We start from the raw sequence: 16,372 nt of genomic DNA on the forward strand, positions 1-16,372 counted from the left end.
AGCTGTAAATTTAATTTCCTTATGCTGTATGCAGAAGAGTTATCCTGGTAGCTGGTTTAGCAACCTCTATGAATAGAGATGGGCAGAAGACATGATAGGCAGGAACAATTTACTTCCTAAGGCGCTCATAAGGAGATGCTAAAATAAGAAGAGGGGCTCGTGGGTGGCTCAGTCGGTTAAGCATCCGAGTCTTGAGTTCGGCTCAGGTCATGGTCTCACAGTTTCTGGGATCAAGCCCTGAGTCGGGCTCTGAGCTGACAGTGCAGAGCCTGCTCGGGATTCTCTCTCTTCCTCTCTCTCTGCCCCTCCCCCACCCGTGTGTGTGTGTGTGTGTGTGTGTGTGTGTGTGTGTGTGTGTGCGCGCGCGCGTGCGTGCGCACACACGCACTCTTAAAAATAAATTAAAAAAAAAAAGAATCTACTTGGCGTGCCTGGGTGGCTCAATTGGTTAAGCGGCCAACTCTTGGTTTGGGCTCAGGTCATGATCTCACGGTTCATGAGTCTGAGCCCTGATAGGGCTCTACACTGACAGCACGGAGCCTGCTTGGGATTCTCTCTCTCCTGTCTCTCTGCCTCTCTTCGTTCTTGCTATCAAACTAAATAAATAAACGTTATAAAAAAAAAAAGGGAATTAGAAATAGCTTCAGAATTTGTTTTCTGGAACTTCTGAAAAATAACCTCAAAATTATAAGGGCATGTAGAATCCTAATCTTTCAAGATCAGGGCGAAAAGCAAGTTCTCTAAGCAGGCGGGCACCTTCTCCTGCCAGTACAGAGAAATGCAGAAAATCTATCTCCAAAAAGTCTTCTGGTTTGCTGGTTCACACAAATTTTCATTGGCTTTAGTTCAATTTAACAAGCAGCTAGGAAGTGCTATTGAGTACTCTCTGGGACACTGGCTCTGCAAAAAAGAAATGTTATCTTCTGTATTGGAAAGAACCTCAGTGGTTTGAATTTAACTCCCCTGATATACAGAAGAAATGGTAATCCAGAGAAGTTAAAGGACTTGTCCAGATTCAAAAAGCAAGTTACTAGAGTAATAGCATTGGGAGTCGAAATCAAAGGAAGCAAAGTGTCTTTTCTTCTGTACCAGATGATTTCCACTATATACTGGCTCACATCATATTGAAAGAATATCTATTTTTTATTATTTTTTAAATAACAAAGGTAACCACACATTTATGGTAATAACACAGAAGTATATAAATAAAGCAACGGTAAAAATATTCCCCTGCAATCCCATCTTGTTAAAGGTGTTTATCCTTGCATACATATCCTTTGTTTATAATCATGAAAACATATACATATATAGTACATATACAGGAGTTTTTGCCTTTTTTTCCCCAATGAAAAGTACCCCCAACTTAGTATATACCCAGTTAGTCTGTCCAGCTATACGCCTGACTCAATGCTTTTAATAGTTTCATAATATTCTATGCTTCAGTTGTACTATAATTCAGTCAACCATTCATTCTTCTTCAGATGGAATTCAGGTTGTTTCCCTTTTTTCCTGGAAATATTTCTTTTTTTTTTTAATTTTTAAAAAATGTTTTATTTATTTTTGAGAGAGAGAGAGAGAGAGGAGAGAGAGAGAGACAGACAGAGACAGAATGTGAGCTGGGGAGGGGCAGAGAGAGGGGGACACAGAATCCGAAGCAGGCTGCAGGCTCCGAGATGTCAGCACAGAGCCTGATGTGGAGCTTTAATTCACAAGCAGAGAGATCATGATCTCAGCAGAAGTTGGATGCACCAGAAGCTGGATGCTTAACCAACTGAGCCACCCAGACGCCCCATCCTGGAAATATTTCTATAGTACAGATTCCCAGATGGGACATAAAGAGTATTCACTTTAAAAAAAAAAAAGTTTATTTTGAGAGTGAGAGAGAGAGAGAGAGAGAGAGAGAGAGAGAGAGAGAGAGAGAAAGAGAGAGAGGGGAAGGGAGGGACAGAGAATCCCAAGCTGTGGGGGAAATAGGTTCTACTCACATAAATGGGTTAGAAAAAAGCTTAGGGTGGAAAGTTACCACCACAGGGTGAAAGCGCCTAAGGTTAGCTAGCAAGATACTGTAATGGGATCAGGAGCAGCTTGTTATATCACCTGCAGGAAATTACTTTCCATCTAATGCCAATGTACCTTGCGAACAAACTCCACTTGCTCCCCCAGACCCTTTGCTTCTTACACACACAAGTTAATGATTACTATCTGATTGTTTTCTTCACGTTCACCACGTGCAAGATCTTTTTTTTTTTTTTTTTTCAACGTTTATTTATTTTTGGGACAGAGAGAGACAGAGCATGAACGGGGGAGGGGCAGAGAGAGAGAGGGAGACACAGAATCGGAAACAGGCTCCAGGCTCTGAGCCATCAGCCCAGAGCCCGACGCGGGGCTCGAACTCACGGACCGCGAGATCGTGACCTGGCTGAAGTCGGACGCTCAACCGACTGCGCCACCCAGGCGCCCCTAAACGTTTATTTTTGAGAGGGGGCAGGGGCAGAGAGAGAGGGAGAGAATCCCAAGCAGGTTCCGCACATCAGCAAAGAGCCCGATGCAAGGCTCAAACCCATAAACTGTGAGATCACGACCTGAACCAAAATCAAGAGTTGGACACCTAACCGACTGAGCCCCCCAGGCATCAATGAACTGTACACTTAAAAATGGTTAAGACGGGGGCGCCTGGGTGGCTCAGTCGGTTAAGCGTCCGACTTCAGCTCAGGTCACGATCTCACGGTCCGTGAGTTCGAGCCCCGCGTCGCGCTCTGGGCTGATGGCTCAGAGCCTGGAGGCTGCTTCCGATTCTGTGTCTCCCTCTGTCTCTGCCTCTCTCCCGTTCATGCTCTGTCTCTCTCTGTCTCAAAAATAAATAAAAAAAAACGTTAAAAAAAATAAAAATTAAAAAAAAATGGTTAAGATGGTAAATTTTACAACTAAAAATAGAAAAAAAAAAAAAAGGCTCCCACCCAAAAGTTATACAAATATTTTCCTCTAACTTCTAATATTACCATGGTTTTTCATGCTTAGTCCTTCAATCTATCTTGTTGATTAGTACGTATCCCTGTATACAGTATGAGATACAGACCACATGTTGTCATCCTGCAGGAATTAGTAGAACAGTATCATTTACTACTTCTTCTCTGAGTCCCCTTAAAAAAAAAAAAAACAAAACCCCAAACAAAGCAATATCTCTGGGTGGTAGGATTATGGATGATTTTTATTTATTTTTTGCTTCTCTGTGTTTCTAAAATTTCTATGTTGACATATGGTACTTATGCCATCAAAAATATAGGGGACGTTGAAACATTATTACAAGATGTTACTAACTTGGATTTAAATTAAAAGCATATATATGGGAGACAAGTCATCATTCTACTTAAAGCAATCAGTGAACAGCTTAATTATAATTTAATACCTTGGCAGGCCTGAGTCCACAGTCAGGGGAAAAACAGAAAGCAACAAAAACAAAATGCCACCCCATATACCATTTATAACCTACGACAGCAAAATAGGGAAGACAGGAAACAGAAGTAAGGTAATATCTGAGTCTTACCACCTGTCGGCTAAAATGTCAGGCATCTTACATACACTATCCTGTTTACTCTCCGTAACAACACAGTGAGATAAGATGCTCGGACCCTCACTTTAGAGGCAGAAGCACAGGCTCAGATAAACTGATACCTTACCCAAGGCCATACAGCCTGTCATTGGTGGGGCTGAGACCTGCACCTAAGCCTCCTTGCTAAAACAACAGCTAATGTGCACAGCACTTGTTATGTGCCAAGAACTCTTTTAACCCTTTTACATACATTACTTCATTTACTCTTCAGAACAACCTCTGAGGCGGGAGCTGTGATGATGCCCACTTTACAGAGGAGGCAACTGATGCACAGGGAGGTTAAGTTTCTTGCCAAAGTTAATACACCTAGTAAGTGGTAAGCTGGGATCTGCACCCACACCGGCTCCGGAGTCCAGGCTCCAGGTTCTTAAGTTCTACATGTCACTCCTGAACTTTATACTATGCTGCTGCCTTTCCTTCCTCTTTTCATCCAGAATGAGAAAACTACTACTTGGTAATTGAAATAATTTCTAATTCACAAGACTCCAAATATCTTGAAATAATAACCTGCATAATATTTGACAATTTAGAAGATGCTTTTACACACTCGATTCCGTTCAATCCTCCAAATAGTTACGGGAAATAGATAGGGAAGGTATCCTTGGTTTATAGTAGAGCTCAGGGTGGCAAAGTGACTTGTCCAAGGTGACACCCTTTCTAAAAGGTTAAAAACAGGTCTAAAACAGGTCTTTGTATTTCTTACAGAATGTTCTTTTCAACTACATCATGCCACCTGGCAAGGGGTAGCTGAAAAATATCCCTCCTTCTGCCAAGATGCCAGCTTACCTAGACGAGCCCTCGTCCTGGGTCCCTGCATCTGACTTCGCAGTTCAGGTCTCAGATGAAACTTCTTTGCTTCATCAACTAGATCCCTGCACTGTAAACTACAGCGGATGAAAGGCTGAAATACAGCAGGCAGTAAAGTGAGCCACAGGGGTCACGTCTTTAATATTACGAGTATAAATGGCACACATAAGAATTCACTTCTTGATATAGAAAACCAGTTTCTAAAGCCCTGTGGTTCCAAGAGGGCTGCTGGTAATAACTACGTTGCTGGTTTCCAGAAATGATTAAAAAAATTTTTTTTAATAGACAATATATTATTACATGGTTCAAAAATCAAATGACATAAAAAGATATACTGAGAAGTATTCCCTATCTACCTCAGCACTAGGCAGTAACTATTTTAATTAGTTTGTCTGTACATCCTTCCAGTGATTACACAAACACAAGTATGTAATAGCTAACAAAAATTTTAAGGGAAAACCAAAAGGCTACTGTTAATTCCTGGGATGACAGGGAGAAGTAAATCTTGCCTGAAATAATTTCCCAAATGTTCACAACACTGTCACGATGCCTAGGTCTCCCCTGATGGAGCTCTGTACTGGGCAGCTCTCCTTCGTAACCTAATTCACTCCACATCCTTCTTCACTCTACTCTCTGGCTTGGAAGACTGGCCTACGTGAACTACGTCGTAGGGTCCCCATGCCCTCTGACTTCTGGCTCGGCTCAGCCAGTGAGGAGCCCTAGAGGAGCTCAGAGGGAGAAGGGGAGTGAGGCCAGGTTCCCCCACTCCAGGATGAGTGGTGAATATAGGATTTCAGTCTCCTGAGTCTGACTCGAGAGTCTGGGCTGTGAACCACAATATAAGGAAACAGACACAACGGCAATATGAATTGTTAGAAAGAAACTACAAATATGAGAAAGTGAGTTTGACATGTGACACTAATCAGCCTGCAACTTTTCTAATGTGAACTGGAAAACTGTGTTTGTAGTTAACTCTCAAAGAGGTCTGAGGCTGGGCCAGAGGAAGGAATGCATTCACTGACCTGGGCTTTACCTATGTGCTAAACAGCAGTGTTCGCCCAAAGTACAGTCTAGGTAAACAGGTGATACATACGGTAAAAACCGTGAAAACATACCACACACAAAGAGCTTGTGTTGGAGAAACACTTTTATAAATAAACACCGTAAAAAACAAACAAGTAAGTAAATAAAAATAAACACACACAGTATAACCTAAATTCATATAAGAATGCATCAAATTACTTTGGTGTTGGGTTTCACAAGAGGTCAAAAATAAAGACATTTGATAAGCAAAGCATCTTTTTCAGGGCAATTTGGAACAATTTATGTTTGATGGAGAAGGGGACATTTGTCATCTGATGTTGCTTACGTGAAACACAGGGGCATAGCAAACAAAAAGACAAGAAAACAGAAAATTAAACCATAGATTTCCATTTCCAGAAGGATAACTTGCCAACCAATTATCTGGAGACCTCCTAGCACCATCCTCTCTGGCCCTCCTAGAGACGCTAACCAGGAGACTCTGTGCCTACGGTGAATAACCAATTTGAAGTACATAATACTAAGCTGCAAGAGATACTCATGGTTTTTGATCCCGTGTGTTTTGCCTGACTTACCTCAGCATCTATGACGTCTGTGATGTACCTGGGGGTCAGCAGGGGCATCCGGACGTACTGCAGCAGGTCAGGTAAGGATTCTTCTCGCTCCTTTTTGGCGTGCTTCACCCAGTTGATGACAGCTTCAAAGACTGGCTCCTCAGAATCCACCTATAAACGTGTAATTACACATCATGGAACTAACTCTGCCTTTCCAATGTTCTCACAATTTCAAAAAGTAACCGTGCTTACTTTCTCCTTCCTGCTCCCCATCCCCTACCACCATTATTTCCTCTCTTCCAGAAACAGCTAAGCTCTTGGGAAAACAATCCTTTTCAGACACGACTCATTAAGACCAGCAAAAGAACTGCAGTCAAACTGGGTATTAAAAAAAAAAAAAAAAAATCAGATAGTGCCTAATAAACCATCAATTACAAGTGGGCTTTTACTTCAGAATTGTTTCCATTCCTGAATTTTTTTTTTTTTTTATTTGCGAGACAGAGAGAGAGAGAGAGAGAAAGAGAGAAGGGCAGAGAGAGAGAATCTTAAGCAGGCTCCATGCTCAGTGTGGAGCCCAACACAGGACTCAATCTCATGACCCTGGGATCATGACCTGAGCTGACATCCAAGAGCTGGACACTCAACTGACTGAGCCACCTACGTGCCCCTTTTCTGGTCATTTTTGAAAATTTGCAGGGGGAGGAGGAATCTGTTGCCCTATTCAAAATTTGCTATATATTTTTTAAAATACACTCTACGCTCAACGTGGGGCTTGAACTCACAACCCTGAGATAGAGTTGCATGCTCTACTGACTGAACCAGCCAGGCACCCCCAAAATTTCCTCTTAAAACAACTTGTGTTGATAAGTGTTGTCTAACGACCTCCAGGATTGCTCCCCAACACCTCCACCCAAGCCTGTGAAGCAGAAACTTCTCTTATATCATCATGCTATAATGCTGCAGTTTCCAAAGAATTGTCAATTAGCATCTGAACGAATACTATTTATATATATATAAATATATAATTATATTTCTATATGTATAAATATATATAGAAATATATAATACATAATATAAATATTTATCAGGCACAATGCTTTGAGATGATATATGTAATTAATCATTTGGGGAACTTAGGTCTAAGCTTACATGTAACAAATTGCATAAGGCACAGCCTAAAAAACCTACATTGTATCCCTGCAAGAGCACTACATCTACTAACACCTAAGACCTCCTCCCCAAGACAGACACCTACATATAGGTCCTGTGCCTCTTCCATCAGCGCCTAGAATGCATCTGTTCTGAGACCTTTCAGAATGTGACAGTGCCCAGACAGAGACACCATTCTGTGAACTTTTCCCAAGAACTGAAAACGCAGACGTTTCAGAAGGTTCATTCATTGGATGTACCAAAAACCTACTACGCACCAGGCCCAGTGCTGGAAGCTGGTTATACACTGGTAACAAATGAGACATGAACCTTGCTTTTAAGTGGGGAGATAACAGGTAAGTTGGAAAAACGAACAATGCCACTTTGTCATTCTGTACTATGTAGGAAAAGTACAGGGGCTATGAGACAGAATAACACGAGATTTCCTAATTTAGGTTGATGCGTCAGAAAAGGCCTCCCTGCAGAAGAAATACATTTCAGTATGATGGGTGAGTAGCAATTAGCCACGAAGAGTTACGAGAGTGCTCCAAGGCAAGCAGGAGAGCACATGCTGAAACCCTAGAGCTGTACTGTCCAATATGGTAGCCACCAGCTACGTACGGAGATTTATAATTACATTAATTAAAATTAAGTTAAGGGGTGCCTGGGTGGCTCAGTTGGTTGAGTGTTCAACTGTTGATTTCAGTTCAGGTCATGATCCCAGGGTCGTGGGATGGAGCCCGGTGTTGGGCTCCGTGCCCTTCTGCTCCACTCCCCTGCTTGCTCTGTTAAAAAAAAAAAAAAAAAAAAAATTAAGTGGGGCACCTGGGTAGCTCAGTCAGTTAAACGTCTGACTTCAGCTCAGCTCATGATCTCACAGCTTGTAAGTTCAAGTCCCGCATTGGGCTCTGTGCTGACAGCTCGGAGCCTGGAGCCCGCTTTGGATTCTGTGTCTCCCTCTCTCTCTTCCTCCCCTGCTCATATTCTGTCTCTCTCTCAAAAATTAAATAAACGTTATGGGGCGCCTGGGTGGCTTGGTCGGTTAAGCGTCCGACTTCGGCTCAGGTCATGATCTCACAGTCCGTGAGTTCAAGCCCCGCGTCAGGCTCTGGGCTGATGGCTCGGAGCCTGGAGCCTGTTTCGGATTCTGTGTCTCCCTCTCTCTCTGCCCCTCCCCTGTTCATGCTCTGTCTCTCTCTGTCTCAAAAATAAATAAACGTTAAAAAAAAATATTAAAAAAAAATTAAATAAACGTTAAAAAAATTTAAGTTAAATTAAAAACTCAGCTGCTCAGTCACACCAGCCACATTTGAAGTGCTCAACAGCCATGTGTGCCTACCAAACTGGACAACACAATCTTAGAGCAAAAAAGAACACAGTTTGAGAAATGATACAAGGCTGGTGTAGTAGAAGGAATGAGGCAGGGGAAGAATGGTAAAAGATCAAACTGGAGAGGTAAACAAGGGCCAGCTCAGAGAGAGCGTTAGAAGACTGGAATTTACTCTAACAGCAATGGGAACCCATGAAAAGGTTTCAAGCAAGCTTGGGATATGATCATATCAATGTTCTGCAAAGATCACCCTGACTAGCATGGGTAGAACAGATTAGAAGGGCCAAGGACACCCAGAAGAGCTGGGACACCAGCTGGCACATTAGGCAAATGGTGATGGGTACTTAAGCCATAGCAGTGGTGACTGAAATTTATGCACCAAATTTATGGGAGGTGAAACTAACCCAGCCTGCTGATGGATTAGAGGCAGGGAAGTACACAGAATGGTGCCCACAATTAAAAAAAAAAAAAAAAAATCTTTTTAAAGACAAGAATGACAAGCTAACAGTTGTAAACAACTCCATGCTAGGCTCTAACACATTCTAGGTTTAAATTAGATACATCAGTTTATAATGGGGTTTTTCAATCATGAGCAGCGACCCTTGATCTTACTGAAGAGAGAATAAACTAGACTTGCAGAGAAACAGCTAAACTGGGAGGAAAAAAACCTTCACATTAATGTTTCACCATGGAGAAAAATTTCCCCATAATAAATTTTCAGAGAACTATTTTATGTATCAGGCACTGATATTCTTTTTTTTTTTTTTAGTGTTTATTTATTTTTTATTTTTTTTTAAATGTTTTTTTTTTTTTTTTATTTATTTTTGAGACAGGGAGAGACAGAACATGAACGGGGGAGGGTCAGAGAGAGGGAGACACAGAATCTGAAACAGGCTCCAGGCTCCGAGCTATCAGCGCAGAGACCGACGCGGGGCTCGAACTCACGGACCACGAGATCATGACCTGAGCCGAAGTCGGCCGCTCAACCGACTGAGCCACCCAGGCGCCCCTGTTTATTTATTTTTGAGACAGAGAGAGACACAGCACGAACGGGGGAGGGTCAGAGAGAGAGGGAGACACAGAATCTGAAACAGGCTCCAGGCTCTGAGCTGTCAGCACAGAGCCCGATGCGGGGCTCGAACTCACAGACCATGAGATCGTGACCTGAGCTGAAGTCAGACACGTAACTGTAACCGACTGAGCCACCCAGGTGCCCCAAGGCACTGATATTCTTATTTAATGATCAGAATGACCTCATGCACTAAGTAGGACTATTATCTACAGAAGAGGAAACTGAAGATTAGTGGTTAGGTTAACACGTGCCACACAGCCAAAATAAACCCCACCCTGATTCTAAAGCCCATGTTGTTTTAACCAGTACAACATACTGCTTCTGTGTTAAGTAGGATCGTTTTATATAATTAAGACGAAGTATTAGCTGGGGAGTTAGACATCTGGTTCCTCTTTCTGGCTGGAATACAGAAGAGAAACAATGTGCCACTTGCTGTCTTTCCAGAAAGAAAAGACAGTCTTTACAGACACTGAGGGAAGAGTTCTCAAACTCTTTTCATCTGAGTTTCTGAATAAAAAAGTTTTTTGCTCTCCCTATTCCATTTAGTTTTATTCCAAAGTATATATAGTTCTATGACTACATATGACTTCTGTAACTGCTCGCTGATTTGGTCAATTAGAAACTGGGGCGCCTGGGTGGCGCAGTCGGTTAAGCGTCCGACTTCAGCCAGGTCACGATCTCGCGGTCCATGAGTTCGAGCCCCGTGTCGGGCTCTGGGCTGATGGCTCAGAGCCTGGAGCCTGTTTCCGATTCTGTGTCTCCCTCTCTCTCTGCCCCTCCCCCGTTCATGCTCTATCTCTCTCTGTCCCAAAAATAAATAAAGAAACGTTGAAAATAAAATTTAAAAAAAAAAAAAAAAAAAGAAACTAACTAGGCAACCAGCTCATAGTTTCATGGAACAGAACAGAATCTGGAGCCAGACTGCTCAGATATGAGGCCTGGCTCTGCCACTTATTAGCTCCAGTATGACGCTTACCCTTGAAGCATCAGTTTCTTTCTCTGAAAAACGGGGACAGTTTTGACAACTACATAAGATAAAATATACCAAGAATGGTGCCATTAAAATGAAAAGTCCAGAGTATAGTAATTTTTTATCTGTTGTGTTCACAATTGGATTGCTGGCACCCGGAACTGTTCTGGGCACAAAGTGCCCAGTAAATATTTAATAAAGGAAACCAATAGTAAATGCTGAGTAAGTTTTAGCAATTTTGTTATGTGCAGTGAACTTTAAGTCTATATTGTTCACACTATTTACTGCATTTCCTAATGCATGGTTAAATCAAGAAAAATCAAGATATTCTAGCAAATTACCAATTTCCCAAGTCTGAAGAATGTGCCATTTGTCTACACCTGGCATTTCAGTGCATGGACACAATGTTCTACCACAGCAAGAGTGAGAACAAAACTTTAGCAAATATTTGTCTCAGTAACACTTGTAACACCAGCTTCTCTGGGCTAATAGGTCAAACTGGAAAAATGATTCCTCTTTATTTTGGAAACAATGTCACCAATGTACCTTAATAAATTTTCCTCATAAGTCCGTAGGGGAAGGCAAAAAGAAAAAGTTGGCTAAAATATGATAAATATTCTTAAGATCTTATTATATTACATGAAAATTCTAGTTTTAACAAAATAAATCAGAGAGTTACCATTTGGTTTATGAAAGTAAACTATAGGATTTCTTTAGCAAATTTCTTCTACATCATTTACTTTTTAAATTTTTATTTATTTATTTTAATGTTTATTTAGTTTTTTTAATATTTTTTAAACATTTATTTATTTATTTATTTATTTATTTTAATTTTTTTTTTTCAACGTTTATTTATTTTTGGGACAGAGAGAGACAGAGCATGAACGGGAGATGGGCAGAGAGAGAGGGAGACACAGAATCGGAAACAGGCTCCAGGCTCTGAGCCATCAGCCCAGAGCCTGACATGGGGCTCGAACTCACGGACCGCGAGATCATGACCTGGCTGAAGTCGGACGCTTAACCGACTGCGCCACCCAGGCGCCCCAACATTTATTTATTTTTGAGACAGAGAGAGACAGAGCATGATGGGGGAGGGTCAGAGAGAAAGGGAGACACAGAATCTGAAGCAGGCTCCAGGCCCTGAGCCGTCAGCCCAGAGCCCGACGCAAGGCTTGAACTCACGGACTGCGAGATCGTGACCTGAGTTGAAGTCGGACGCTTAACTGACTGAGCCACCCAGGTGCCCCAATGTTTATTTAGTTTAGAGAGAGAGAGAGACACACACACACACACACACACACACACAGAGTATGAGCAGGGGAGGGGCAGAGAGAGAGAGGCAGACACAGAATCTGAAGCAGGCTCCAGGCTCTGAGCTGTCAGCACAAGCTCGCCGCGGGGCTCAAACTCACAAACTGTGAGATCATGACCTGAGCCCAAGTCAGATCCTTAACCACCTGAGCCACCTAGGCACCCCCAGCTTCTATAGCATTTAGAATATTAATCAGATTTTGATTCCTTCCCAATATATCTCTTGTTTAAATTGAGGTGCCACTAACTTCCGGGAATCCACTAATTCAAAATTTATCTGAGCAGAGTGGGAGGAAAACAAATGAACTCTTAGCCTTCCTAGAGAAGTGAATTTCTCCTGACGAGGGGAAACAATTGTCACTCTAATTGTTAGCCTAACTACAGACCTCTGTGCAATAAAAACTCTGCTGGCTACTGGCACTATGACTTAGCATCAGGATTACCTAAGATCCTTCTTGCTGGGCCAAGTGACTGAACCCTTGCCTGTGCCCAGGTGGCTTCCCCTCTGCTGGGTGAAACACAACTCCTTCAAGACGCAGTTCATATGTTCCTTCTCCCCACTCCCTCATTACCCCCCACCCCCCCATTAGGCACTTATGATCTGCCTCCTGTTTACGGTTTCCAACCTTTTTTTCACTTCTTTTTGATCCACTTCCTTTTTGGTCTAATTTAAATGTAAAACGTTTATTCTTCTTTCTTCTAATTTCTTCACTTTGAATAACCTCATTATTCTCACTATATTCTATTAAGTTTTGTCTTTCTCTGTCTCTACCACTATGTTGTGAATTACTGAAAACAAGGACTGTATCTTACTCACTCTTGGAGCCATAGCACCCGGCACAGATAGTTTATTCAGAATATCTACTGCTGTAGAGTAGATATTCTCCGTAAATGTTTGTAAAATGAGTGAATAATACAGAAGTGCTCTATAGAAATCTCTTTACTTCAAATTTCTGCTTATTCCACACCACTGTCTCTTCAATAGTGACTCTTAACCATTGGGATTGTATATTGAGGAAGGTGGCTAACTCCTTCCCAAAACTCCCTCCCATAAATTTGGCATAAAATTTCAGGGGTATTTAATGAAACCTTTGGAGCCAATATTGACACTTGATTAAGATGCCCTGCTACAGAAACACAGTAAATCCACCTTGCTTTTTCCTAGTTTTGTGTTTGTTTTCTTTTAGTAGGTTCCACACCCAACCCAGAGCCCAACACGGGGCTTTAACTCACGACTTGAGATCAAGACCTGAGCTGAGATCAAGAGCCAGACATTCAACCAACTGAGTCACCCGAGTGCCCCCCGCTTTCCCAAGTTTTGTAATGTTCCAGTCTTGAAGAAACCCCAATACCAAGCCAAATTTGTACCTGAATTTCATCGCACTTGATTAGCTTTTCCACTTCTCCTTGACTTAGAAGAATGAATTCTTCATGCTGTACCACTTCCGGAAAATGCTTCTGACTAAAAACCTCAGCTGCTTGCATCAGGTCAACACAATTGTGAGTTTCAGCAAAATCCCTGATACCCAGGCAATTAGAGGGGTCCAACTGACTTTCTAAGAACTCACAGCAGGCTTGCTTCACACCTAGGACAAACACAGACAATGAACACTTCAGGGTACTTGACCAGGTGTGAACTGGTTGGTCTACATTCTTGGAAGGAGACATCTTCTCTACAAGGTAACAGAGGAATCCTGGCTCAACACGGGTAAGGATCAAATTAGAAATTTTATGCTTAAGGAATTCAAATCCAATTTCTGTCTTATGTGTCGTGCGACCTTCAAGCAAGGTCTTGTGTGTCTCTGTTTCAGCTTTAAAAATAAGTATAGCAAGACAAATTGCTTCTATGGACATTGGCACAATTAAACAAAACATACTCCTGGGAACCAAGCTTTTATAAAACCAATCATAATTTAACATAACGTACCTAATTTCTACTCCCTATGAAAACTTGACTGAAAGACTCCTGCCAAGGAAAAATAAGAGCTACTAACGACAACCCCTTATTTCTCTAATTGCAAAGTTCAGAGTATAAACCTAATTTGTGCACTAATGCAAAAGCTTCAATACTGTTTTTCAATCACGTATTAAAAACAGAAAACTTTCAACCAGGCATTTTGAAATACTAAAAATAACAGAAACATCAATGCAGGATAAGAAAGACAGTCTGGAAATAGGAAGGGGGACCACCCCATATCCTGTGAAAACATTATATACTTTCATTTTTGTGTGCCAATTTAAATTTTCAATACATAATTTACGTGGCTCAAAATTAAAAGTACAAAAGAGTTTACCATGAATAACCCCCCAGCCTCCCTTTCCACCTGGCCATCTAGTTCCCTTCCATATAGGCGATGAACAGTATCAGTTTCTTGTGTCTCCTTGTAGAGCGAGTATGTACATATATGTAAGAAAATGTGTCTGTTATCCCCTCTTTCATTTTTTTAAAAACAGAAAAGGCGTTGGGGCGCCTGGGTGGCGCAGTCGGTTAAGCGTCCGACTTCAGCCAGGTCACGATCTCGCGGTCCGGGAGTTCGAGCCCCGCGTCAGGCTCTGGGCTGATGGCTCAGAGCCTGGAGCCTGTTTCCGATTCTGTGTCTCCCTCTCTCTCTCTGCCCCTCCCCCGTTCATGCTCTGTCTCTCTCTGTCCCCCCCCAAAAAAAAAATAAACATTGAAAAAAAAAAAATTAAAAAAAAAAAAAAACAGAAAAGGCGTAAATGCTCTTCTAAAGAGCCAAATGGCCACATATGGAGAGGTTCTTTGACGTTGTGATTGAGACCTGATCTTCTGTGCTGCAGGCGGTAAACATGAGCGTCCACAGTCTGTCTCCATAATTTCCGTGATTAAGTTTACCTGATTAATTCTAAGTATTTCCAAGGCTACCGTGGCATGAGCAATAGCAACTTTATCATCTGTACCTTTCAGCTGAAGCAGACAGGCTGCAGGAAGCAGTTCTTGTACATTCTCCACCGTCACATGTACGGTTTCAGTGTACACGAAGTCCAACAGAATCTCCATGGTAGAAGCAGTTAAGCCTTGAATATCAACATAAGGTTTCCCCTTCTCTGAAAGCTGAGAATTCAAAGGGTATGAAATAACAGTGGTTATGATTCCACGAGATAAAGGCAGAATCTCATATCCGAGAGCTTGAAGGGATGTTAATATTAACACCCATCTTTAAAAAATTATGGTCGGGGCACCTGGGTGGCTCAGTCAGTTAAGCGGCCGACATCGGTTAAGCGGCCGACTTCGGCTCAGGTCATGATCTCACGGTCCGTGAGTTTGAGCCCCTGCGTCGGGCTCTGTGCTGACAGCTCAGAGCCTGGAGCCTGTTTCAGATTCTGTGTCTCCCTCTCTCTGACCCTCCCCCGTTCATGCTCTGTCTCTCCCTGTCTCAAAAATAAATGAAACGTTAAAATAAATAAATAAATAAATAATTATGGTCTAATTTGTTTGATTTGTATGAAACAAATATGGCATGTATTTGTAGCTTGTCCAACTTGGGGCAGCTGCATGCTACTCAAGAGCACACCAGGAGGTGACACCTTGGAATATTAATTTCACCAGTGAATAATTTAAAACACTGCTTTTGTAATAAAACAAACATAGATCTATTACAGGACTGAATCCAAAAGTTCTGTGAACATAGTACTAGTGTCCATGAGCTTTTAAGATAAAACACAAAATTTCAATGAGATTTCACGCTTGTAGAGGACTCTGTGGCTTACAGCTCCAGACTCATGACTACTCATTATTGTTCTATTTGTTCTTCGAGTACTTTTTTTTTCTTCCACTGTTTATTTATGAGAGAGAGAAAGAGAGCACAATCAGGGGAGGGGCAGAGAGAGGGGGAGCTACGGAATCTGAAGCAGGTTGTCAGCACAGAGCCTGACGCACGGCTCAAACTCATGAACCGTGAGACCATGACCTGAAACAAAGTCAGACAGATGCTTAACTGACTAAGCCACCCAGGCGCCCCCGAGTACATTTAGTAATGACCAAATATTCAGGTCATCTTAAGGGGCATTCTACTGTGACACTGGATATAACTGAATTGGTGCTTTTTCTAAATATCAGATTGACTATTTTGGCTATATTGGCTATTTTGACTATTTTCACTAATTGTTTAGTGGTATATTTAGTCCCAGAATGCATCATTGCAATTATGAGTATTGAAGAGGCCTGGATAATCATAGAAAATTGTTCGGCTAAGGGTATAAATCTTTAATTTTACAGAACAGTAAACTATCTAAAAATCGATTACCTCATGAAACTCTTACTACAACTTAACCTTAGTTGGAAATTCGAATTACTCACAAAATTCCAGTGCATTTCCATTATGAACTACACATCTTTATCATCTTTGATTCCGCCATCAGCCCAAAAGAATAATAATCAAAAAGTATTCTCTACCAAAGCCAAGAACAAAATCAATCCCTAACATTAAAAATAGCACTCGTAAGCAGGGCACCTGGGTGGCTCAGTCAGTTAAGCATCCAACTTTGGCTCAGGTCATGATCTCACGGT

General features: G+C 41.8%; 1 protein-coding gene across 2 annotated transcripts in view; it reads right to left on the bottom strand.

Annotated features, from left to right (window-relative positions):
* Positions 1-16,372, bottom strand: part of KLHL12 (kelch like family member 12) — a 35,240-nt gene that overhangs the window by 11,351 nt on the left and 7,517 nt on the right. For both annotated transcript variants that reach the window (XM_019822002.3, XM_003999378.5), the window contains exons 3-6: positions 14,764-14,917; positions 13,213-13,430; positions 6,034-6,183; positions 4,397-4,511 (exon numbers count right to left, since the gene is read on the bottom strand). In XM_019822002.3, the coding sequence (XP_019677561.1) occupies positions 4,397-4,511; positions 6,034-6,183; positions 13,213-13,430; positions 14,764-14,917 (637 nt within the window). The remainder of the gene's footprint in view (positions 1-4,396; positions 4,512-6,033; positions 6,184-13,212; positions 13,431-14,763; positions 14,918-16,372) is intronic.

This window comes from Felis catus, chromosome F1, assembly GCF_018350175.1.
Source record: "Felis catus isolate Fca126 chromosome F1, F.catus_Fca126_mat1.0, whole genome shotgun sequence".
NCBI lineage: Eukaryota > Metazoa > Chordata > Mammalia > Carnivora > Felidae > Felis > Felis catus.